Source organism: Curcuma longa, chromosome 20 (assembly GCF_044706935.1).
Source record: "Curcuma longa cultivar G26 ecotype Majalengka, Jawa Barat chromosome 20, ITB_CL_G26_1.1, whole genome shotgun sequence".
Taxonomy (NCBI): domain Eukaryota; kingdom Viridiplantae; phylum Streptophyta; class Magnoliopsida; order Zingiberales; family Zingiberaceae; genus Curcuma; species Curcuma longa.
In genome coordinates this window covers 5411162-5434597 of record NC_133880.1, presented here as the reverse complement: position 1 = coordinate 5434597, position 23436 = coordinate 5411162, and the positions used below count along the sequence as shown (strand labels likewise).

Genomic DNA, 23436 nt, shown 5'->3' with positions numbered 1-23436 from the left:
TTCAAAATAAAAAATAAAATAAAATAAAGATTCGAGCCTTAGTTAAAAGTCAAAGTTATAATTGGTCACTACAGGAAAAAAATATTATCTCAACTTTATCGAAATTCGACTCTTGCTTATTTCAGTAAGTCTGTCTCGTCTTAACAAACTCAACTATGTTCCGAGAATAACTTTTTCTCTTCTCAATTTTTCTCCTCTTCTACATCACTGCTTTCATTAACGCATCTCATTCTTCAACAATTTTAACAAAAGATAGAATTCACCGTCCTAGTGGCCCCAGGCTTCACGATCATCTGTGAAGAGGTAAATCGAGAAAACTGTAATTGGCTACTACGGAGAAGATATTACCTCGGCTTTGTCAAAATTTGACTCTTGTCCACTTCAACAAATTTATCCCACACTATAATGCATCTCATTCTAATTCTAGCTAAAGATTGAATTTCCGATTCTAGCTAAAGATTGAATTTCTGACGACCATAACAACAATCAAATCTTATCAATCCTAACTACCGATAAAAACAATAGAGTAAGAAGTAAAAATGCCAAATTATTGAGTATGTGACTTCCTCAAGCAAGAACCAACTCATCGATCCTAACTATTGTAACTCAACAGCAACGTATCACAACCGAAGAAGCTCTCAGTAACCATGGAGGGAGGGAGGGAGGAGATAAAGGCTTGAACATGTCATGGCGAAGCAGAAGACTGGTTCCCGAAAGACTCTTGTGAAGCTACATCCTCCTTTGAAACGACAATGCAGTTCCCCGGAGCTGCTGGTCTACTGGTACTGTCTCTCTTTCCGTCCCTGCTCATTGATGTAGGACTGTTGAGGGATGATCGCCGCCGATTAGGAGTTCCGTTTCCATTTGCACGAGGGCCGACGACCTTTCTCCTTGAACCAAACACAATTTCTTGTTCAGTGGCTAGTTGCTGTCGCTCATGAATGCGCTTTTGGTCCTGTTATTGAATCACGAACACAGTGAGTTTGAATTAATGTCTACATATCATCCGACCAGACAAAGAGTACCTACCCTCTGCCTTCGTTTCATCTCGTCCCTTTCCTGCCTTGACATGGTGTATTCATCTAGCATAGCAAGCAGCGAAACTCCATCGTATATGAACGCTAAGCCTCGATCATCTTCCCATGCCCGAGTCTTGGCGATCAGCGTATCGACAAGAGCTAAACCACCAAACAGTCGTCAGTCTCGGTACCAGAAACCTGATGGAAGTGGCTTCTGCAGAGATACCTGGAGTTTTGTTGACCAACAAACGAGCTTTTTCTGCGCGCTTGAGATTTAAATGTGCTCCTCTACTCGAGTTGTATCTGTTCTCGTCCTGAAACCAGAGATATACTAGATTCTATTGTTGGAAATGGGCAATGAAGTGTTGAAAGTGGAAGAACATTTAACAGTACCGTATTGTACTCTTCGAGCCAGCTTTCTTCTCGGCATGCTGAGATCCATTTTTCAACCTTCTCCAATATTTCCTTTCTGCTGATCGCTTCCTCTTTAGCTCTCAGTATCTGATTATCGATTTCTGCTAGTAGTTCGGAAGGTTCGACTGTCCCAGAGTCGACTAAAGCCAATATTTTATCCCTGGCACCCACAGAATCTATCTCTATGTGAGTGCGAGCGTAAATGGCTTCGAGTTCGGTTTGTTTCTTGAAAGCTATTTCCGTCATCTTGCTTGCCTTAAGCTGATCTAATGTTTCAACTTCTGCTTCAGCCTTGACACAGTAAGAGAGTAAGAAACATAGATCTTAATCCTGAAGGGGAAAGTCTCGAAACTCCACCATCAATGACTAACCTGCTCGATCAAGTCTAGAGCAACAGCTCCGGGAGCAGTAACCTCATCGACTGTGGCAGAGATATTGCAGGTTACATGATCGAACAGACTCTGCTCTTCGATCGGAGTATCCATAAGATTCCAAAGATCAGTAAGCTGAGAAGCTAACTCTTGCAGCTGAAAACGAATTGAGCAGAACTCAGAACTAGATTTATCCATGCAAATTGCTCATTGAATGAACAAAAGTTTATTCAGAGAAACCGTTTTATACTTCTATCGTCGTTGAGCACTTGAAGTGATTAATACCTTGAGATACTTTTTCAGCTTCTGAGACAGAAGCTGGTTCCAAGAAAGAGGACAGGAGAAGAGCTAATGCAAGGTCAAAGATGAATTCTAGGCATGGGGGAAAAATTAGAAGACAAGGGAGATTGCACAAAACTTATAAGCTAGATAAGAGACAAGAGAAAGCATGAATGAGAGAGGAGGGAAAGCATAGAACAAGAGATACTTGTGGGGGAAAAAACAACCTTTTGCAGCCTTGTTTTCTTATCCTCTTTAAGTGCTAGAACCCTAGCAGACAGCTTGGATAAAGTGACATCACTGATGCTCCTTGATTGTACACCGATGGAATCATTTAGGCTGGGATGAACCTCCGTTATAGTACTGAAGAAATCCAAACCCAGAACTGCACAGAGGTCCTGCACTGTGCTAACAAGATCAAGGACCTTGTGCAATCTATCACTCTGCAAAGACAGAGATTTAGATGTTAACACATGAATTATGCTTTCCAGTTAAACTAGACCATGATACAAGGATAAGGAACCTTTTCTTTCTCAAGTTCTTGCAGCTGTGCATGGAACTCATCCAGCTTCTTCAATGACAAATTGTCTTCATCAACTCTTGGCGACTCCGTTTGCTCACTAATCTTTAATGTTCCAGTAATTTCTCCTCGAATTTTCTCAATCTCCAATTGCACACGAGTAAATTCTCTTATCCTATCCTCTTTCTTCTTGGACAGTTGTTCCAGAAGTGGAGCTATATCAGCAAGTTGCTCTTTGATTGTGCCAGAGGATTTGTCAGGCTGACAAGATCAATTAAACATACTATTACAAAAGATCTAACTGAAAGTTGCCACAAGTAAACAAATGCAACTCACAAAGCTGATAAAAGAATTCTCCCCAAGGGCAGAAAGAAGTCCGGCAAGCTCAGCTTTCGAATCAGCTAACGACTGGAGAAGCAGTGTCCTTGTCTTTGAAGCTTGTTCAACTTTCTTCCTATAAACCTCTAAGCACTCCAGTTCTAGCTGAAGGAGCATCCTGTCACGCTCTTCATCGCTCTCACCAACCTCATCCCATATTATCTAAATCAAAGGACAGTGATCGATTCAACTCCATATAACTAACTCCATGCATCAGGAGTAAGAACATGAGGAGGTACCTGTAGCTGCTGCAGCAACGACCCACATGTGGTTTCAACTAACAATGGGTTAAGTGTATTTGCCATGTACAACTCCACCAACAGTAGCTGCACTATCAAAAAGAATGTATTTTACAATGCAAATTGTTCAATGTACAGACAGAATAAGCAAGTGAGCCATGTCTTTATACCTTACAAGACAGAAAGAAAGACTGTTTCAGCTGTCTGATGAAACACGCAACAGAGAAGTTATGTGGCGAAGTCTGAAAAATGAATATGTGGGGCAACTGCCACCAATTTTCAGTTCCAATTTAAAATAAAGGCCAACAGAATCGAAGCTCCATAAGAATCAAAGACCCAACTACAGCAAACAGGAGACGGCAGCAAAATAATTGTCTTATATAAATCTGATCAGGTTGAAGCAACCGGCTTCGTTTACTCAGAAAATGAAGAAAAAAAAGGAGGAAATTCAAAAGCGTAAGGACACCATCTTTCTTGCTCACAGCAACAGTTCATATCTTGATAGGGACTTGTTGGAGTGAAGAAGAAACATGCTTTCCAATTAAAAATCTTAATTTTATGGCATTGTAGTAATCCAATAAACAAACCAGGCATGCAACAGATCCAAAATGTAATCACCTTATGATTCTAAACCCTTCGAGCACAGAACCTGCCAAGCCCAAGTACGCGATGAAGGAAAATCCAAAGTGAACAAAAGGCAGAAAAACTAAAAGGAGCAGACTTTCGCAGAGACTCGACACCAACCGACGCAATGGGAACCGAACACGGCCGATGAACCCTCGTTTCAGCAAACCAGGCACCAATTCGGCGCCATCACCAAGAGTCTAAGGAAACTAAAGGGAAAGAAATCCCCCAAAGGAGCGCCCTTTTGTAGAGGAGGTTCCGAGAAAGCGAAGACTCTCACCGCGTTTGGACGTGGAGCAAACGGGGGATTTAGATCTTGAAAGGATGATTTCTGAGCCTTGCTTTCCTCTCCTTCGTCGTCGTCGTCGCCGGCGCCGACGTCCACCGCTGTGCTTGGTCTTCAGTCTTCTGCTAGCTCAGTGAGCGGGCTGCCGACTCGGGACAAGGATTAAATAATAATTGGTAATTTACTAAAACACGCTTCTAACAATTGAAATTGATAAAAAAAAACACATAATTTATTTTATAAAACAGCTTTAGATCTCTTTTCTCATAACAAAAAAAGATCACTCATGTGAAAATCTTCTATCCTTCTTCTCTTTATTAGAACTTTACTTCAAGTATATTTAAAGGTGAGAGAACAGAGGACCATAAGGTTGCATTATCATGTGAAGCCAGTCAGTTCTATGAATAAAAGTGACTGCAAAGATCAATATTTAACTTAAACATAAAATTTTTGTTATGTTTTAGATCCTGTTTTTATACATTTTGAGCTCCAAGAGTGCAAACACAGTTAATACAATACAATTTGATCCATGTCCTTGGCTTCCTCCTTCCACCTTCCAAAGCTTGTGTATGCTCCAATAAGTGGAAGAAGTAAAGAGATTGATTTGATTATGAAGAGATTATGAGAACTGATAGATGTATATTTATACAGATTGTAATTTCAGTAGATGACTAAAACAGAAAATATTGGCGGGGTTGAAGTTTCCTATTTATTTTTTAGGAAAAGAATTCATTAGATTTCCGATAATATACTTGTCACTATCTTTGCAGGGGTGACAATTTAGGGATGGTGTAGATTAGTGTGACTATACAAACGCACAAGGAATTCATGATCTACTAGTTAGAACAAAATTTGCACCGACAACGAAAATGTATTAGAATTAGTGGTGTTAATAGATCATGCCTAGACCTGAAACAACACATGTTCGATATGCTTGAAAACATAAGCAAAAACTGGAGGAGCCTTGAGGGTACGCAGAATTGGGCAGCTGAATTATTCACGAAAGTAGATACTCCACACCTGGTTCGAGTTAATTTAGCCATGTATCCATTTAAACCTGACCATTTCACCAAGGTAGTTGGGTTAATCTGGACACCATAATCCAAAGATGTGAGAGAAGAAACAATCACAAGTTAATTAATCCAAAGCTTAGAGAACGACAATGCTGCTGCAGTTAGTGGATCATCTGCAATGGAAGCTTAAATATATGTAATTTAATCGCCACCCTGGATGGATTCACCAACAACAATAAACGTTACATGATTCCATGAACTGACGTCCATGGAAACCATGGTCATTAATCTTTCTACATTGCTGCACACATTCCTCGAGCTTGAGAGTTGTAATGAGTAAGGACGCATTTCCATACATAAGGTTACTGAACCCTCTGCTATACAACCTACAAAGTAATAGAACAATGTATCACAATGTAGGAGGTGAGTATTTGATCGGCATTTTAGCTTCTGAGTAGATAGGCGCACGGTCATTCTCCAAGTTGCAATTTAACATTAGCTAAGTTATAGCAGGGGCAGTGTGCCAGCACATATAAACTGGAGATGGTGGTTTCGGCCATAAGTTATGTGTCGTCGTCGTCGTCATCCCCACCCAAGTGATCACCATCATAGCCCTCTCTTCCTCCAACACCAGTAATCATGCGGTTTCTCCATCCACGATCCCGCTCCATGGATTGCCCATGCGAATACTGGTGCTCCCCTTCTTCTGCCAAGGAAAAAGGGAGCAAATTAGTTGGAAATAAAAATCCTGAAAGAATAAGTGTGTAATAGCACAAAATCTATCACACAAAGGATTTTTTTCAGTTGATCTATTTGATTTACCACTTTCACCATCTGATACATCCGCAAGCCTTGCAATTGCAGCAATCAGTGATTGTTCTTGAACCTGCAAGCATAGACCTCAACATTAATTCGTAAGCATATCATGCAAAATACATGAAATGGGCAAAATTTTCATACTTTCAACAAGTTCTTGGCATCCTCCATATCCTTAGGATCAGGATGGCTTGCGCTAAAAACCTTCTCCACCTGATCGAAAGGTACATTGTGTTAATAAGTACTTGACTGGCAAAAGGCACGGTAAAATTTTACAGAGCATACTTCTTTAATAAGTATCTCTGTGTCAAATATCTCGATGTCCCCAGTGCTCTTCTTGCCAATGCCGTTTTGGGGTGGTTGAAAATCTTTCTTTGCCTGATTTTTCATTGATCCTCTACCTCTTCCTGCTCCTGGAATTGCACCGCCACGACCTGAGGTCTTTTTAACTCCACGTTCAGGTGCACCTGGACCAGGATGATGACTGATTCCTGGATCCTCACCATCCCATCTTAAATCTTCAGGGGGAATCTGCATATCAATGATTTAGGGAGTAGTGTTACGAAATTATATGATTAAGAAACAGTAAGTGATATTAAACAATTAGATGATAAATCACTATTCCCCATGATGTCAACACTGAAGCCGCCAAGGTCCAGGAAAAAAACAAGAAGAATCAACGTATATTAAAATGGAAGAAAAAGAAAGCCATTTAAATATGTTAAGAAGCTCAGAGATAGCATTAGTTGACACGCCAAAAATGATATCAAGCACATATAAGTTGCTAATATGAGATTTGTTAATTGCGTACAAATAACTGGAAGTTGCCCTAAAATAGTTGGTAGTGACAGGAGTTGATGAATGACGTATTAATAACTTAAATCTGAGAACATTTAGTTATAATCACTTGCTACTCAAAAGGGTATCAAATGGCTAACTGGTGAGTTATGACAAATTTATCAAATCATAGCCAAACTTGATAAATCAAAACTCCAATTTTGTTTGTGGATAGTAATTAATAAAAAATGGGTCTCCAACTTTAATTTCAGAAAATGGTATGGGCTAGCAAAAAGATGTAAAAAATATGAAACTTGATGTGCCAATGATATGAACATATCTCCAGCTTTAGATTACTAAGAGAGGCATTCTTTTTCACATACATCATACTATCTTCGTTCATTTGTCCCTGAGATAAGAATCAAAAGAAATGCTAAAAAAATAATATATCAAGTAAAAGACCAATTGCAAAACTATTAAGTCATAAGAAAAACAATATTTTGAGGCAATTTGAAGGAATAATCTGCATTTGTTGAGACACACAAGTCACTGGGAGTGATAAAACATCTAAGAGATTTTGTCACAACAGCTAAAACCATGCAAACACTCCTATTCCTATAGCAGAATAAAATTAGTGATCTACCTATTTATCAATTTCTGATTCAACAAATGACTACTGCAAAAAACAAATCTCTAAGGTCGAGATGGACACCTTTTTAGCACACCATGTAGTGATCGAAGGTGTCTTGACAACTACAACACCAGTACTCTAACTCATCCAGATTCACATGTCTCTGACTATAATTAAAATTTCCTACAATAACTCTACTGTAATTGTCAACTAAAGAAAGTAAGTCAGGAAGTGGACAATCACACCCAAAGCCAGTGCAAAAGGCAAAGCTCAATGCTAAAATCACAATTAGAACAATATCATTATGTAAAATTAATTCTTGGTAAAATAAGCAAGCCTTATATCTATTTTGTAACCTAACCTCAACAGCTATATCATATTTATCAACTCCTGCATGAACAGAGGAAGCTTGATTCATATTAAAGAAACTTCTATCCGTTCTGTTGTCAATTAGCTCCAATTCAATTACAATGGTTCAATCCATCGTATTAATTGAGACATTCACCGGCATGGATACCTATTTACAAAGCAACCAAGAATGTGGCATGTCCACAATTGTGCTAAAGTAACTTGGAATCATTGCTGGGTCAAAATTTGAAGATTATTGATCACAATATCCTATATGCATTTCATGATTATTAAATTTTTTGTATATATTTTGTAGCTTATGCTTTGTGCATAATTTACTATTTTCTTCTAATCTTATTGTTTTCTATTAATAAATGCATTTTAAAAATCCTAAGCAACCCATCTAAAAGAGAGAAAAGGTGAGGAGCTGCCAAAATGGGGAATTTTGACTGCTGTCCCAGATCCTTAGACGGCTAGAACAATTGATGCCTTATAAGCAGCGGTGTGAAAATAAGAAGGAAACATGGACGACCTTTGTTCAACCCGTCGCTTGCATCAGCCTGACCCCTCCTCTTCCACTTCACAGATTTGATTCAGTTAGGTTCCCAATCCAACTGATCTTGTTGGATGGGAACTAGATTCCATCACATTTCTGATCTAGTCTGTGTTTCTAATCACTGTGCATTATTTGGACCTTAGGATAATGTGATTCTATGGCTGGAATATGATTGTGATAATTTTGTTTATAAGTAAATTTAGAAACAGTTAAAGAGCAAAACATGAATCATGCAGTTCTAAAATACAAGAAACAATCAATTTACCTCCTTCAGATTAACCCATTCCCATGTCTCATTCTCCATGCCAACATCATAAACCAGTGCATGCAGACCCTGCGACCAGAATATTCAAGAGTTGACAATGCACTAGAAAAGCATGAGGAAACTAAAAGCACTGCAAGGACTTACTTCCACCGGATTATAATCAAGAATAACCGCTTCATAAAAGCTATTATCTTCAGGCCATCTAGTCCTCACTTTACGCCCAATTAGTGGGTCATATGGTGCTGTTTTAGCTAGTTCAGCTGGAGCAGGTGCACCAGAAGAATTCTTATTTGCCATATGGCCTCTTCCACCAGGACCCGAAGAAGGATATTGCATAGACTTTATTGAAGAAGCACCAGGTACTGCCTGACCCTGAAATTTCTGTGTCACTTCGATCAAAGATGAAGGATGCATATATATATAAAATGTCTAAAACACAAATGACTATTGTACGTTTTTATCAACCAGGTAACTTACTGTCTTAGGCTTCTTGCCTTTGGCTCCTGTTGTAGCTCCCCTTTTGGCAGATGATGATGATGGCTGCATGGGAGCTGCAACAGGCTGTGAGTGCAAACCAGTAGATGGTACATCCAACGACAATGATGGAACAGGCTGTGTTCGTTGCCTCTTTCGAGAGGCAGAAATGGTAGGACTGGGTGCAGGAACATCTGATTGAACATTACTAAAAACCCCAGACTGGTGTCCACCTTCTTGTCTCCATTCCCTATGCAAATTTGATAAATATAACAAAATACATTAAACTGGGTCTAGATTCATTCGCATACCTTATTCTTCGAATAATGTCATCTGCGTTCACCCTATTTAATAGTTCTCTATGTTCCTCATCTGACACTCTGAGCTCCTTTCTTAGTTCAGTTATTAGACTTTCTTTTTCCTGAAAAAATTGCTCCATCAGGCATACAATATGAAGACCCCCCAAAACTGAAGTAGCTATGATGATTCAAGGGGACAATTACCCATGTAATGGCATCAGATTGAGCCTTAAATGCTCGAAGAACCGAACTGTATGCTTCTTGCTCAAGTCGGTGTATTTGGATTTCCATATCATTCTGCACCCTAGCATATGGAATTGCACCAACTATGGTCCTCCCATTACCTGTCATATGTCCTCTTACACCCCTGTTCTGATGGGGTGGTGGAAGATCATCATCAGTTCCTGCATCCGCGCAATACCATCATACAGCAAGCAAACATGTAAATAAAATCTATTGATGAAGCTGAGATTTTGATGCATAATTGATGATTTTTTACTAATAATATATGGGAATTCATCATTCTGGAGATAAGAAGATGCACATATTACATTTAAGTTGAGCTAAGCTAAAACAAAAAGCTTTCCCAGCTAAAATAAAAAGCTTTCCAGCTAACACAAAGTATGACCCATCATCATCATAACATCAATAGAAATAAATATAGTTCAGAACTTGACATCCAAAAAGGCATCTAGACCACAAAATCTTCCAGTAGCAAAAGTGACTACAATTTCACAAGAAAAGACTAGCAATCATAGTTCTAAGAGCCATACGCTTCACGATTCACATCATATGATAGGCTACGTTACTCGAACTTGAATAGGGTATGTGACACGAATATGGATCCAAACACCTGACATGTGATTTTTTTTTCAAAGTGGGCACACGGGTCTCAGAAAAATTGTCCAAATTCATAACAGGTACAAGGACTCAACGAATCTCAAAATTATAAATATTAATGTATATCATATATTTTGTATATAATGTATATACCATTATATCATAAATTTTATATAGTATTATAATGTTTATAATCGCGGGTGACCTTATAGTTGATGCCATATGACCTTATGGTCATGGATTCAAGTCGCAGAAGCATCCTTTTACAATGTAGGGTAAGGATATGTACAATAGACCCAATATGATCCAATTTTTCTCCGGGATCCCATATTGGCGGGAGCTTCGTGCACCTGGCTATCCTTTATTATAATGTTTATAATATATAATGTATATGCTATCATATGTCTATAAATTATATGATATTTATAGAGTTTATAATTTAGGGAGCATTTTGAGAAGGCCTAAAATTTTGAGAGATTTTATGAAAAGAGTGAGTTGAATATTAGTTCATCTGATCCTCTAGTGGGTGGTACCACCACCAATGCAAACTGAGGAGGCCTATAAGAAAATCTAAGGGTGTCAAGAATGCAATGCCTTAGTTAGGTCGGAGAAGGATGACAAAGTAGTAGAAAAAGGGTAAGTTATAGTTTTTACTTGCCATTACCTTCTCTGGAGGAAGGAGTGCAATTTATATGCCTTTCAGCCTAAACTTCAGGAAAGTATTATTGTTTATTTGGCATTACCTTCTCTAGTGGAAAGAGAATGCTTCATATAACTCTAAGCCTAAGCTTGTCAAACCATCCCGAGCAATTGGATGAGATTTTATCCCCTTGCTCAAAAAAGGAGCGCATCCTGGCAACCGTTCATTTCCATATTAGCTAAAGGCCCAGATAAACGAGCAGAATCTTGTCCCGGCCTTAAAAACTAGGAAAACATTCAACTAACCCTAGTTTCCCAACCATGCCTCTGCCTACGGAAGCACCATCTTCAAGCAAATTTTCATACCCACTGTGATTTTCAATGAACTTTAAGAAAATAATTACTCGAGAAAAAAAACCCTAAATCATGATATTATCACCATTCAAAGGAACAAGTGCCAAAGAACGCTTACCACTACTATCGGAAGGATCGAATTCCATGCCGGGAATCCCTTGGTCACCAAATAACCGGTGCCGAAACGCCCAAGAAACCCCCCAACCCGTCGAGTTCAACAAGAGAGAGGTTTCCCCTCACTGCGACCCAGTCAGCAGCTTCAGCATCATCGATCCCCGCAGCCGGCGACGAAGAAACATCCCAATTCTAGCATGCGAAAGCGAATCCGATCAGCAATCCGAGCGAAGAGCGTGGAACCAGGTGGTAGATCGGGAGGGATCGGGAGGGAGCGGGAGCGAGAGGAGGTGGCGTGCGGGGCAGAGAGCGAGGGGAGGGGCAGAGGCGATCAGAAGATGGATCGAGAGGCAGGAAAAGACGCAAAAGGACGGACCCCAACGGGTTTTATAGAGGAAATTTGAACTGTTTTAAGTTCCGGGCTTGATGCGGGTCGGAGCTCCGATGGGCTTCGACCTGGACGTCACGTGAGCGTCACATGAGCCCGGTCCGCTTCGCACAGCTCGAGCATTCGCGCTTCTTAAGAAGGCGGAAAGAAGACAAAACATTGTTGATCTCTCACTAATCAACTACCTGGAGAAGGAGCTCAACCTTGAATCTAAGAAACAAATACAAAATCTTACTGACAGATTCATTAACTGTTCATAACCATCCACTAGATCTCATATGCTTCTAGCTAGCATCTCCTGGTACCTGCGGAAGGACTCCTGCTTCTCCAGCCTAAACTTCTCGTGGCAACTCGCTATGAACTTCTCCGCGAGCCTGTCGATCTCGCGCTCCTCCTCATCCCTTTCAGAGTCGTCCTCCTCCTCTGAATTCTGCTCGCTTTCAGTCATCTCGTTGTCGTCCTCTCCGAACATTGTTGTCGAGTCATTCCGTTCGGCGTCTCTGTAAGTTACAGCAGAGGACTGCCGATTGAGCTTCTTGTTTAGGAGCTGCGTGACCATGGACTTGGCGTTGCTCAGGCTTCTGGCCACGTGCTGGGCTTGTCCGAGGAACTGCAGCTTGAGGAGGCTCTTGAAGAGCAGGGATTTGGGGCGTTGTTGGTTGGCCATCTGCCCCAACGTTTTAAGTGTAGACAGGGAGCCCATTACCTTGATTTATAAGCGTGCTGAGAATGGATTTTACTGCAAAATCAAAGCAAGGAGTTGGTAGTACACATGCATGGGGGTGAAAAGATATCTTCCTACGTAAAAAGGTGATAGTGCTCCAGTGGCAATTGATCTGATGTTGCTTCTGTGACATTAGCATATTTGAAGAGTAACTCTTAGCAGTTCTTAGATGCTCACAAGTTCACAAAATGTTACTATTGTCAAAGTAATGGCATCATCAGTGTGATTGTGCACACTAGGAATGAGGTCACCTGTGGTGTTCATTCGATGTGAATGAAGAGTGGATGGAAGCTGGCAATGCAGGTAGAAGACTTCTGTATTGTTTTTGATTGATTCCACATGCTGCTGTTCAAAGTTTCTGCTACTCTTCTTTAAGAATTCAATTCACGGAGTTATCATCTCAATAAAATTTTCCTTTCTTGAATGATTAATACTAATTATGGTGATGAAGATTTTGGTTTGATATCATAATTGCTTTTCTTTGAAAAAGAGTTAAGATGAAAGAGCATAATTTCAGGAAAGAACTAAAATCTAAATCTATGACGCTGTCACGCTGACTCTTGCTTCAATTATTCATCCAATATAGGTAATTAGTTACTGATTACTGCCGAGAGCTGACGGCGGTGGAAGGATCAGGCGGCGCCGCTACCGGAATCACTCCATCCAGCATCTGCACGACCGCCGAGATCGACGGCCTCAAGGCTGGATCCTCCTGAATGCACCAGAGCGCCACCGTCGCGAACCTCTCTGCCCTTTGCCTATCCTCAATATTATCCTCGTCCCTCAGCAGCAGTGCCAGCCTCCCAACCCTGTAGCAATCGTAGGCCCAATACACCAAAATCGCCTCCTCCACCTCCTCCTTCTCCATCTCCAGATTCTTCCGGCAGGTCACGATCTCCAGCAACATCACGCCGAAGCTGTACACGTCCACCTTCTTCGTGATCGCCATGCTCTTGAACCACTCCGGCGCCACGTACCCCCTCGTTCCCCGTATCCCCGTGTTGGTTCGTGTCTGGTCCGTCCGGAGCAGCTTCGCGAGGCCGAAGTCGGAGATCCTGGCAGTGAGGTTGTCGTCGAGGAGAACGTTCTGTGGCTTGATGTCGCAGTGGATGATCGGGGCGCTGCATTCCTCGTGGAGGTACATGAGCCCCCTTGCGATCCCGATCGCGATCGAAGCCCTCTGCTCCCACGGCGGCCTCTCGCCGCCGAAGAGGAACTCCTGCAACGACCCTCTGCTCATGTACTCGTATACCAGCAGCCGCTGCGATTCCTCGTGGCAGTAGCCGATCAGCCTCACCAAGTTCTTGTGGTACGTCTTCCCGATCGATCTCACCTCATTGGTGAACTCTTTATCGCCGTCGTCGTCGATCATCTTCCGCAGCCTGTCCAATCTCTTCACGGCGACGGGCTTCGCACTCCCGCTCGACGACGGCAATTCCCCTTTGTATACGACGCCAAAGGCGCCTCTGCCGAGCTCTTCTTTGAATTCTTTCGTTGCCTGCTCGAGCTCTTTGTAGGAGAAAGTTCGCAGATTTAGCTCCTCCAAGCTCCTCAGTTTCCAAACACTGTGTGTTGTGTTTCTCTGATTACAAACGAGGACCGCGATGAGCGATCCGATTAGGATCAGGTTGAGAAAGCCGGAGCTCCCCAGAAGCAACCTTCCCACTACGCTCATCGGTCGCTGCCGCTCGAGGACCCTTTCAAATGGAGCTGAAACAGAGTTGTTGTATTTTGGGACTTTGATGAGCGCCCGACGGTTGACGTAGCTCCCCGTCCGGCCATGCGTCAGCGGCAGCTTCTTCTTAAAACACCCACTTTCTGCAACCGAATATATTGCTAATGCACAGAAACAGTCCTCCAAGCAGAGATCGCCACACTGGTCTGGATCGACGTTGGTGTAGTGCTCGTAATCGTAGTACGGCCAGTCGAGGTTGTCCGCCGGAATCAGCGTGAAGGAGCTGGGATCATAGAGATCGCAATTCTGGGTAAAATTTTGCTTGCAGCCCTTGTACTTGTAATCCTGATCGATGAAGGTGTATTGCGGAGGGCACATGCAGTGGATCTGGCTTTGCCCGTTGTCCGACGAGCAATAGCTGTTGTAGCCGCAGACACCGCTGCCGACGTTTTCGACTACAAGGGTGCGGCAGATATCGTCAGGAATTCTCGCCATCACGTTCCATGTGGATCTTAATGACCCGCCGCCGCCGGAGTTGTTTTTTGGGTAAACGTACAGCCGGAAGACGCCGTCGGGGTCGAGCCTTGCGCGTTGGTAGAAGTTCGCCGGGGAGTATTCGGAGTTAGCATTTATGGTCACGATGGTGCCGTTGGCTGTGGCGTTGTAGTATATGCTCCCACTGGCGTTGTAGACGAGCTGGTTTCCGGAGACGGAGGTGCCAGTGGACCAGTAGGCGACGTACTGGTTCCCGGTGGGAAGCGCCAAAGGGTAGAGCACGAGGTTGCCATCGGCCTGGGCCACGAGACTGAACCGCCCCTCGGAGAAGTCGGCGTCGGTGAGTTGGGAACGCAGGGAACCGTCCGCCGGTAGCACCTGGCCGGGGAGCAACGTGTCAGTGGGGTGGTCGAAGCTCTGCCACAGGACGTCGGTGGCGTCGGCCAGGACGAGGTTGCCGGTGTCAAGTACGGAGGCGGCGACAGCGTTGATGGCGCCAGGGGTCCACGTCTCGGAGCCGTTCTCACTGCGGAGGGAGAGACGGCCGTCGGCGGTGAGGCGCACAGTGGCGCCCGATGCTAGCAAAGCGTTGCGATTGGCGGACCAGACGACCGACTGAGGCGACGTGGCAGCAAACCAGACGGCAAGGAGGAAGCGGGAGCGGTTGGAGTCGGCAGGGAAGAAGCCAAAGGCAAAGTCGCCGGAGGGGGAGGGCCAGGAGTCGGACGAGCCGCCGGCAGTGAGGACGGTACCGCGAGTGATGTTAGAGTAGTTCTGTCCACCGGAGGTGGAGGCCAAGGCGAGGAGGTGAAGGAGGAGGAGGAGGAGGAAAGGAGTCGGCATGTTGCCGAACATGATCGGAGAGATGGAGATGGCGCGTATGTTGTGGCTGCGAGTTGAAGATTTATAGCCCCTGTTCTTGTTTTTGGGATGTCTTCGCTCTTTGTTGACTTTTTTTCTCTATTTATTTATTTTTGGAGGGTACTTTTTTTCGTAAGCCGGACATTTGGACGCGGGAAATTCTGATATGAAATGAATAATCAACCAACTTCATTCAAATTAGATTTAACTATCTTAAATTCATGAGGAATTGGTCTTTTTCTTTTAAATTGATGAGGAATTGGTCTGGTCAAATTCATACTTTGATTTTTTTTTCAAAATCTGATTGATAAAATATTTTTTTTTTAAAATATGGGGAGGATGTTAAATTTTAAATTGAGTCAGGAAGCATAAGTCGGTGAATAAGTTTTTTCAATCAAAAGTTGTTCGGCAATCTCCATCTCCCTCGTCTGGTTCACCAATCGTCGCTCATCTCCAATTGATGAATACATGATATATATATTTATATATATATATATTAGAATTAAATATTAGTTTTTATGCTCTCCAATTTGCATATTAAAATATGAAAAATTAAATGCATATTAAATAATTGTCAAGTAAGAGTTAGATGAAAGTCATTCTCATTTGTTTTTTTGTCTCACATTTCTAATTAAACATTTTTTAACTTTATATAAATATCAATAGTCTGTCATAAAATGACGAGGAAATCGTCTCATTTTGATTTTAATTATTGGATGATCGTCGTATCTTAATTATATATATGAAGTGTAGCATAGTTGTTGTCACTAATAATAATAATTTCTTATTCAATGACGAAAGTGTTAGTTTCGGTAGCTTTTCGGGGATACAAACTGATATGGATCGTCGAAAATAGTATCAATTCGTTCCCAAGATTGAATACCCTTTGAGTGAGTGGATGTGACCTTTGGACTGGATTGATCTGAGTCATCCGATCTAGGGTTGCAATCCTTCACATTGTCCTCTTAATCTTATCCATCAGATCTAAAGGGTTGTAACCCTTCACGTAGTCCTTTTAATCTCATCTATTAGATCTGAAGGGTTGTGACCCTCAAATCTCTCCTTTGATCATCAGCCGTTGGATCTGGATCCAATGATCCATTCGATCTGACGCTTCAAATCAAGTCTCATCCTAAGTAGTCAGATCGTGACTCTTCGCGATCGAATGCTTCAGATCGCATCACATGTAATCTATCACATCTCTTTGATCAACAATTATCATCCGTTCGTCCAGTCAGCAGTCCAATCATTTATCCTTGCTTAGATGTCACGCAGACATTGTCATGTCACATGTGAGCATGACACGTCACCTGAGTGCCATGTCCTCTGGAGGATAAATTTAAGCTCCTCAATGCTCCTTGCAACGACGCAAGTGCAAAGTGCGCCGACAAAACGCTCATGCGTGCGTGCGCGTGACGGGCTCACAGGTGTGAGCACCTACTCGCCCGTAAAAAAAAACACATGGACTTTTTGTGTTAACTCCATTAACACAGCAACATTAATAAAGAAGGTAAGCCCATCAAAATTCTCCGATGTGAGACTATTCCCCATGCACTTTCTCATATAACATTAATTAACAATTAATATTATTCTGGTTGACTTTAAACAATTAATTTTCATTCACCCTTAATCAATTTTGAGTAAATTAATAGTCTAAATCTATCTACGCAAAACGTAGATTTTGATTTTGAAGTCAATTATGACTTTCATCAATTAATGACATTCTGATTTTTCTACAAAACCATATTGATCCGTTAAGATCTCAATATCCAACAGAAAGTGATAATCACGTTGAATTATTCTAACATCATTCTTGGTAAACAAGTCTTACTTTTTTCTATGACTATTGAATTAGGACTCTAAATGAATCAAAATCTTAGTAAAACGCTGGAAAAACTTGCTCTTTAAAATTATTGTCGTCAATTATAAAATTATAAATAAAATATTGAATATAACAATCTAGAATTATCTAGTGGTTTGACATGCCAAACCCTAGTTAATAAGGCTGAGTGATTGAGCTAATTGTATATATTTCTGTAAAAGATGGAATTTGACATCTCAGCAATCCCACGTGATCAGAGTTGGCCATGATGGAGAAGGACATTATCTCGACTTCGTCGAGATTTGAACCCTTACCATTTTTGTAACTCTGCTCCGTCATCACTAACTCAGCTGAATTGAGTATTTGAGTTGCCGAGTGGATCCAATTAAAATGTCTAGTGTCGAGTGAATTGAGTTGCAAAGTATCCAAGTGGATCAAGTTATCGAGTAATGAATCGACTCATTGCTTAATTGGCCAGGTTGTTGATTGTTCGAGTGGATTGAACTATAGAGTGCTCTAGTTAATACGTTTGATAAATTATCTACATCGATTTAAACTTAAAAAAACATAAAACACTTTTTATGAAAAGAAATGGTAAAAACAAAAATAGAATTTGTCTCTTGTTTTTTCTCCCTTTGTGATTTGGCATTTGGACAATCGTTATAGAATTGAATAATCAACTTCCTTAATTTTTTTTCCATCTGATTTATTGTCTCTAAATAAATCAGCAGAGACTTTTTTTTTTTTTTACATTTTATGGTATCTAAAATAATCTACAAAAAAATATTTATTATGCAGAGATTTTTTTAACATTTTCTAAAATAATCAGCTGAAAAAGATTCTTGAGGTTTTTTATTATCGAGTCAAGTATTGATGCAACGAAGAGATCAGCAGTAAGATTTGGAACTCAATATCGTCGCATCAATACTTGATCCGATAATAAATAACCTTAGGAATCTTTTTCAACCGATTTTTTCTTAATAAATAATTTTTTTATAGATTATTTTAGTTACCTTAAAATGTTAAAAAGTCTCTGTTTAATAAATAATTTTTTTGTAGGTTATTTTAATTATCTTAAAATGTAAAAAGTCTCTGCTGATTTATTTAGAGACAATAAATCAGATGGAAAAAAAATAAGGAAGTTGATTATTCAATTCTATAACGATTTCCGAGTCCAAATGCCAAATCACAAAGGGAGAAAAAACAAGAGACAATTCACCGTGGTCTTCGTTGACTTTGAGTATTTCATTCTCTATTTTCTTTTTTTGTTTTTACCATTTCTTTTCATAAAAAGTGTTTTCTATTTTTAAAATTTAAATGGATGTAGATAATTTCTCTCTATTTAAAACGATTGGTGAACTAGATGATGGGCCAGGGTGAAATGTTGCTGAACAACTTTTGATTGAAAAACTTACTTACTCACCCACTTATGCTTCCTGACTCAAGTTTAAAATTTAACATCCTCCATATTTTTTTAAAAACAAATATTTTATCAATCAGATTTTGAAAAAAAATCAAAGTTTGAAATTGACAAGACCAATCACTCATCAATTTAAAAGAAAAAGACCAATTCCTCATCAATTTAAGATAGCTAAATCTAATTAAAATGAAGTTGGTTGATTATTCATTTCATATTACAATTTTCCGTGTCCAAGTAGTCAATCTAATTGACTTCTACTTGATTAACTTAAAATCGAACAAACAGTCCATTCGGTCAGGTCCACGAAAGTATTTATGAAAAAAAATAAATATTGTCTTCCGAACATAATTGAGTTTTATAAAAGAAGATAAAAATTTAAATTTGGATGAAGTCGGATCAATTATAATTTTTTAATTTATTTTTTTAGAAATAATTATGAGATCGTTCACTGTTAAATAACGGATTTTAATTTTTTGTCCGAAGAAAAATAAATAAATCCAACTAGAAAAATAATAAAAATAGAGAAAATTACGGTAAAAGTCCACGTCAAAGTCGACAAAGAGCACTGACGTGCAAAGAACACTGACATCCGCAGAACACGGACTATAAACCTCAACTTATGGCCACACAACACGCGCGCCATCTCCATCTCTCCGATCATGTTCGGCAACATGCCAACTCCATTCCTCCTCCTCCTCCTCCTTCACCTCCTCGCCTTGGCCTCCTCCTCCGGTGGACAGAACTACTCTAACATCACTCGCGGTACCGTCCTCACCGCCGGCGGCCCGTCCGACTCCTGGCCCTCCCCCTCCGGCGACTTTGCCTTTGGCTTCTTCCCTGCCGACTCCAACCGCTCCCGCTTCCTCCTTGCCGTCTGGTTCGCTGCCACGTCGCCTCAGTCGGTCGTCTGGTCCGCCAATCGCAACGCGCTGCTAGCATCGGGCGCCACCGTGCGCCTCACTGCAAACGGCCGTCTCTCCCTCCGCAGTGAGAACGGCTCCGAGACGTGGACCCCTGGCGCCATCAACGCTGTCGCCGCCTCCGTACTTGACACCGGCAACCTCGTCCTGGCCGACGCCACCGACGTCCTGTGGCAGAGCTTCGACCACCCCACTGACACGTTGCTCCCCGGCCAGGTCCTACCGGCGGACGGTTCCCTGCGCTCCCAGCTCACCGACGCCGACTTCTCCGAGGGGCGGTTCAGTCTCATGGCCCAGGCCGATGGCAACCTCGTGCTCTACCCTTTGGCGCTTCCCACCGGGAACCGATACGCGGCCTACTGGGCCACCGACACCTCCGGAGCCGGAAACCAGCTCGTCTACAACTCCAGTGGGAGCATATACTACGACGCCACATCCAACGGCACCATCGTGGCCATAAATGCTAACTCCGAATACTCCCCTGCGAACTTCTACCAACGAGCAAGGATCGACCCCGACGGCGTCTTCCGGCAGTACGTCTACCCTAAAAACAGCTCCGCCGCCGGCGGGTCGTTGAGACCGACATGGAACGTGGTGGCGAGAAAGCCGGAGGACATCTGCAGTGCCCTTTTGTCCGACGGTCCAGGCAGCGGCGTCTGCGGCTACAACAGCTACTGCTCGTCGGATGGAGGCCAGAACCAGATCAACTGCATGTGCCCTACGGGGTACTCCTTCATCGACCAGAACAACACGTACCTGGGCTGCAAGCAAAATTTCGTGCAGAGCTGCGAGCTCTACGAGCAGAGCTCCTTCACGCTGATTCCAGTGGAGAATCTCGATTGGCCTTTTCAGGAATACGAGCACTACACCAATCTCGACGAACGCCAGTGCAGCGATCTGTGCTTGCAGGACTGCTTCTGCGCCGTGTCAATATTCTGGAGAGGCGGCCGAGAATGCTGGAAAAAGAAGCTGCCACTGACTCACGGCCGGATAGGTAGCGACGTCGACCGCCGGGCGTTGATCAAGGTCTCAAGAGACAACTCCTCTGTTTCAGTTCCAGTTCCATTTGAAGGAAAGCACGACCGGCGGCAATCCATAAGTGTAGTGGGAGCGGTTCTTTTAGGGAGCTCCGGCTTGCTCAACTCGATCCTGGTCGGAACGGTCATCTCCATGATCGTTTGCTCCCGTAGAAACAAATCACAGAAGCAGAGGAGCGTAACGGAGCTAAATTTGCGGGCTTTCTCCTACAAAGAACTGGAGCAGGCAACGAAGGACTTCAAAGAAGAGCTCGGCAGAGGCGCCTTTGGCGTCGTATACAAAGGGCAATTGCCGTCGTCGAGCGGGAGCGCGAAACTCGTCGCCGTGAAGAGATTGGACAGGTTGGGGAAGATGATCGACGACAACGGCGATAAAGAGTTCACCAATGAGGTGAGATCGATCGGGCAGACGCACCACAAGAACTTGGTGAAGCTGATCGGCTACTGCGACGAGGCGACGCATCGGTTGCTGGTGTATGAATACATGAGCAGAGGGTCGTTGCAGGAGTTCCTCTTCGGCTGCGAGAGGCCACCGTGGGAGCAGAGGGCTTCGATCGCGATGGGGATCGCGAGGGGGCTCATGTACCTCCACGAAGACTGCAACGCCCCTATCATCCACTGCGACGTCAAACCACAGAACGTTCTCCTCGACGACAACCTCACTGCCAGGATCTCCGACTTCGGCCTCGCGAAGCTGCTCCGGACGGACCAGACGCGAACCAACACGGGGATACGGGGAACGAGGGGGTACGTGGCGCCGGAGTGGTTCAAGAGCATGGCGATCACGAAGAAGGTGGACGTGTACAGCTTCGGCGTGATGTTACTGGAGATCGTGAGCTGCCGCAGGAATCTGGAGACGCAGACGGAGAAGGAGGAGGTGGAGGAGGACGCGGTGCTGGTGTACTGGGCCTACGATTGCTACAAGGAAGGGAGGCTGGATCTGCTGCTGAGGGACGGCGAGGATGATAGGGAACGGATGGAGAGGTTCGTGACGGTGGCCATGTGGTGCATACAGGAGGATCCAGGATTAAGGCCGTCGATGTCGGCGGTGGTGCGGATGCTGGAGGGAGGAGTCCCGGTGGCGGTCCCGCCGGATCCATCCACCGCCATTCAGTCCATGTCGCAGTAAATAATAAGTAATTAATATTAGAGTAGTAATTACGAACAATATGATCATCATAAGCATTGTATGCTTTGTATTTGGTGCTTAAACCAGCATAAAAATTGAATGTTTTATACAATAATGAACTTTTATTACAGCTAAAGTTTTATACCTTTTCATTCTAATCATTTTGCATCAATGGATGACTACAAATATTATTATGTTAATAGTTCAAGTGATATATTGTTGAACAGCTACTGTGATAATGAATGACTGCATTAATTTAATTGAATTGTCAATTAATGTAAAGAGTCTTTGGTATGGAAGTAGTCCTCTTCCCTCCGTAGCAGAAGAGGAGAGATTGCATCCTGATCAATTGTTGTTTCTTGATTTATCTCTTCATAAATGATCGTGGGGTCGATCGTGTGAGACCGCTAAAATGACGGATTCCATCTTTTACAAAAAAAAGAGGAGAAGATGAACCGGAATGGAAGGTTATAATCAAAGATACTGGGGCCACAAATGTAAAGAGTCTTATCCGATCAACTATACAATTTAAAACAGTCAAACTATAATAATTTAAATATTATATTGTGAAACAATTATTGTCTGTTATGATGGTCGTGGGGATCGACCGCGTAGAATCGTTGTATGGCAGATTTCATTTTTTATAGAAAAAGTGATGATGACTATATTAATTGAATTGTATAAATTAGTCAAGGTTAGGGCCACAAATGTAAAGTGTCTTGTATCTAGAATATTAGATCCGATCAATATTGAGAACCAACGGTTTGATAGTTTGAAACCATCAAACCATAATCATTTAAATGGTATATTATGGATCAGCTACTTTGTATGATAATGACTATATTAATTGTGTCACAGATGGTCGTGGGGCCGACCGTGTGGGGCCGCTAAGGTGGCAGATCCACCTTTTCTCGCAGAAGACTATATTAATTGTGTTCACGGGACATAACTGAGTTGGTTACGACGGAGCAAACTTGCAGAAGGGGCCCATCGTGTAGGGCCGTTGGGATGACAGATTCTAACTTTTTACGGAAGACTAAATTAATTGAATTGTATCGATTCGTCAAGGTTGGAACCATAGTCTTTAGAATATTAGATTAGATTATGATTCGGATTCGACGGTGGTTTAAAATTGTCAGTTTAATAGTTTCTAATAGGTGGACCTCTAACCTTAACGGTTCAAGATGAATTATGATTTACAATGCGGAACTACTTATTTATGATTCATCAAATCAAGATTTTTATATTAAGAAAATTTAAAACTGTAAATTCATAAAATCGTTTGGATGTAGTAGGATCATGATTATTAAGGATAATCATATAACAAAAGGGAAATATTAATTAATTATTAAATAATTTAATTAACACATAAAATCATTTGTGGGCAAACCATTATAAATTAAATAACAAATAAATAATCAGCTTTCTTATTTTTTCTAATTATTAAAAATAATAATAAAATAAAATAAAATTATTGATTAATTATTAAATAACTAACTAGTAAATCATAAGCCAATTATAATTGTTATTCTGTTTTCTTATATATCCTGATCATCAAATGTTTAATATGCTTTGATCAATTGAAATGCTTTCTGTAATGATCCTGGATGGAAGCCGATTAAATCATTTCTATAATTATTATATTATTAAAAAATTTTAAGTATTCATTTATAATTTTTATAAATGTAAGGATCTTTTTGTAAAAATAC

The 23436-nt window shown here is 41.8% G+C and overlaps 4 protein-coding genes across 5 annotated transcripts; 1 reads left to right on the top strand and 3 right to left on the bottom strand.

Moving 5' to 3' along the window:
* Positions 1 to 685: 685 nt before the first annotated feature.
* On the bottom strand, positions 686 to 3380 carry LOC141812936 (65-kDa microtubule-associated protein 1-like). The gene is made up of 10 exons (XM_074700882.1): positions 3357 to 3380; positions 3221 to 3307; positions 2940 to 3143; positions 2607 to 2864; positions 2311 to 2526; positions 1805 to 1960; positions 1413 to 1724; positions 1246 to 1333; positions 1030 to 1178; positions 686 to 955 (listed from the first exon to the last, which is right to left on the bottom strand). Exons 1-10 carry the CDS (start codon positions 3378 to 3380, stop codon positions 686 to 688), a joined length of 1764 nt encoding a protein of 587 aa, XP_074556983.1.
* A 1942-nt stretch (positions 3381 to 5322) lies between these two features.
* LOC141813249 (protein EMSY-LIKE 3-like) lies at positions 5323 to 11594 on the bottom strand. 2 transcript variants are annotated; one of them, XM_074701181.1, is made up of 10 exons: positions 11261 to 11594; positions 9514 to 9713; positions 9322 to 9431; positions 9014 to 9260; positions 8681 to 8917; positions 8537 to 8605; positions 6245 to 6490; positions 6104 to 6172; positions 5966 to 6029; positions 5323 to 5849 (listed from the first exon to the last, which is right to left on the bottom strand). In XM_074701181.1, the coding sequence occupies exons 1-10, from the start codon at positions 11286 to 11288 to the stop codon at positions 5707 to 5709; spliced, it is 1413 nt and encodes a 470-aa protein (XP_074557282.1). In that variant the 5' UTR covers positions 11289 to 11594; the 3' UTR covers positions 5323 to 5706. The 2 variants fall into 2 exon arrangements, with proteins under 2 accessions (XP_074557282.1, XP_074557283.1); XM_074701182.1 differs by having other exon boundaries at positions 8681 to 8908.
* Positions 11595 to 12969: 1375 nt separating this feature from the next.
* LOC141813954 (G-type lectin S-receptor-like serine/threonine-protein kinase LECRK1) lies at positions 12970 to 15393 on the bottom strand. Its single transcript, XM_074701958.1, has one exon. The coding sequence runs from the start codon at positions 15391 to 15393 to the stop codon at positions 12970 to 12972; it is 2424 nt and encodes an 807-aa protein (XP_074558059.1).
* Positions 15394 to 19300: 3907 nt separating this feature from the next.
* LOC141813248 (G-type lectin S-receptor-like serine/threonine-protein kinase LECRK1) lies at positions 19301 to 21758 on the top strand. Its single transcript, XM_074701180.1, has one exon. The coding sequence runs from the start codon at positions 19301 to 19303 to the stop codon at positions 21725 to 21727; it is 2427 nt and encodes an 808-aa protein (XP_074557281.1). The 3' UTR covers positions 21728 to 21758.
* Positions 21759 to 23436: the final 1678 nt, after the last annotated feature.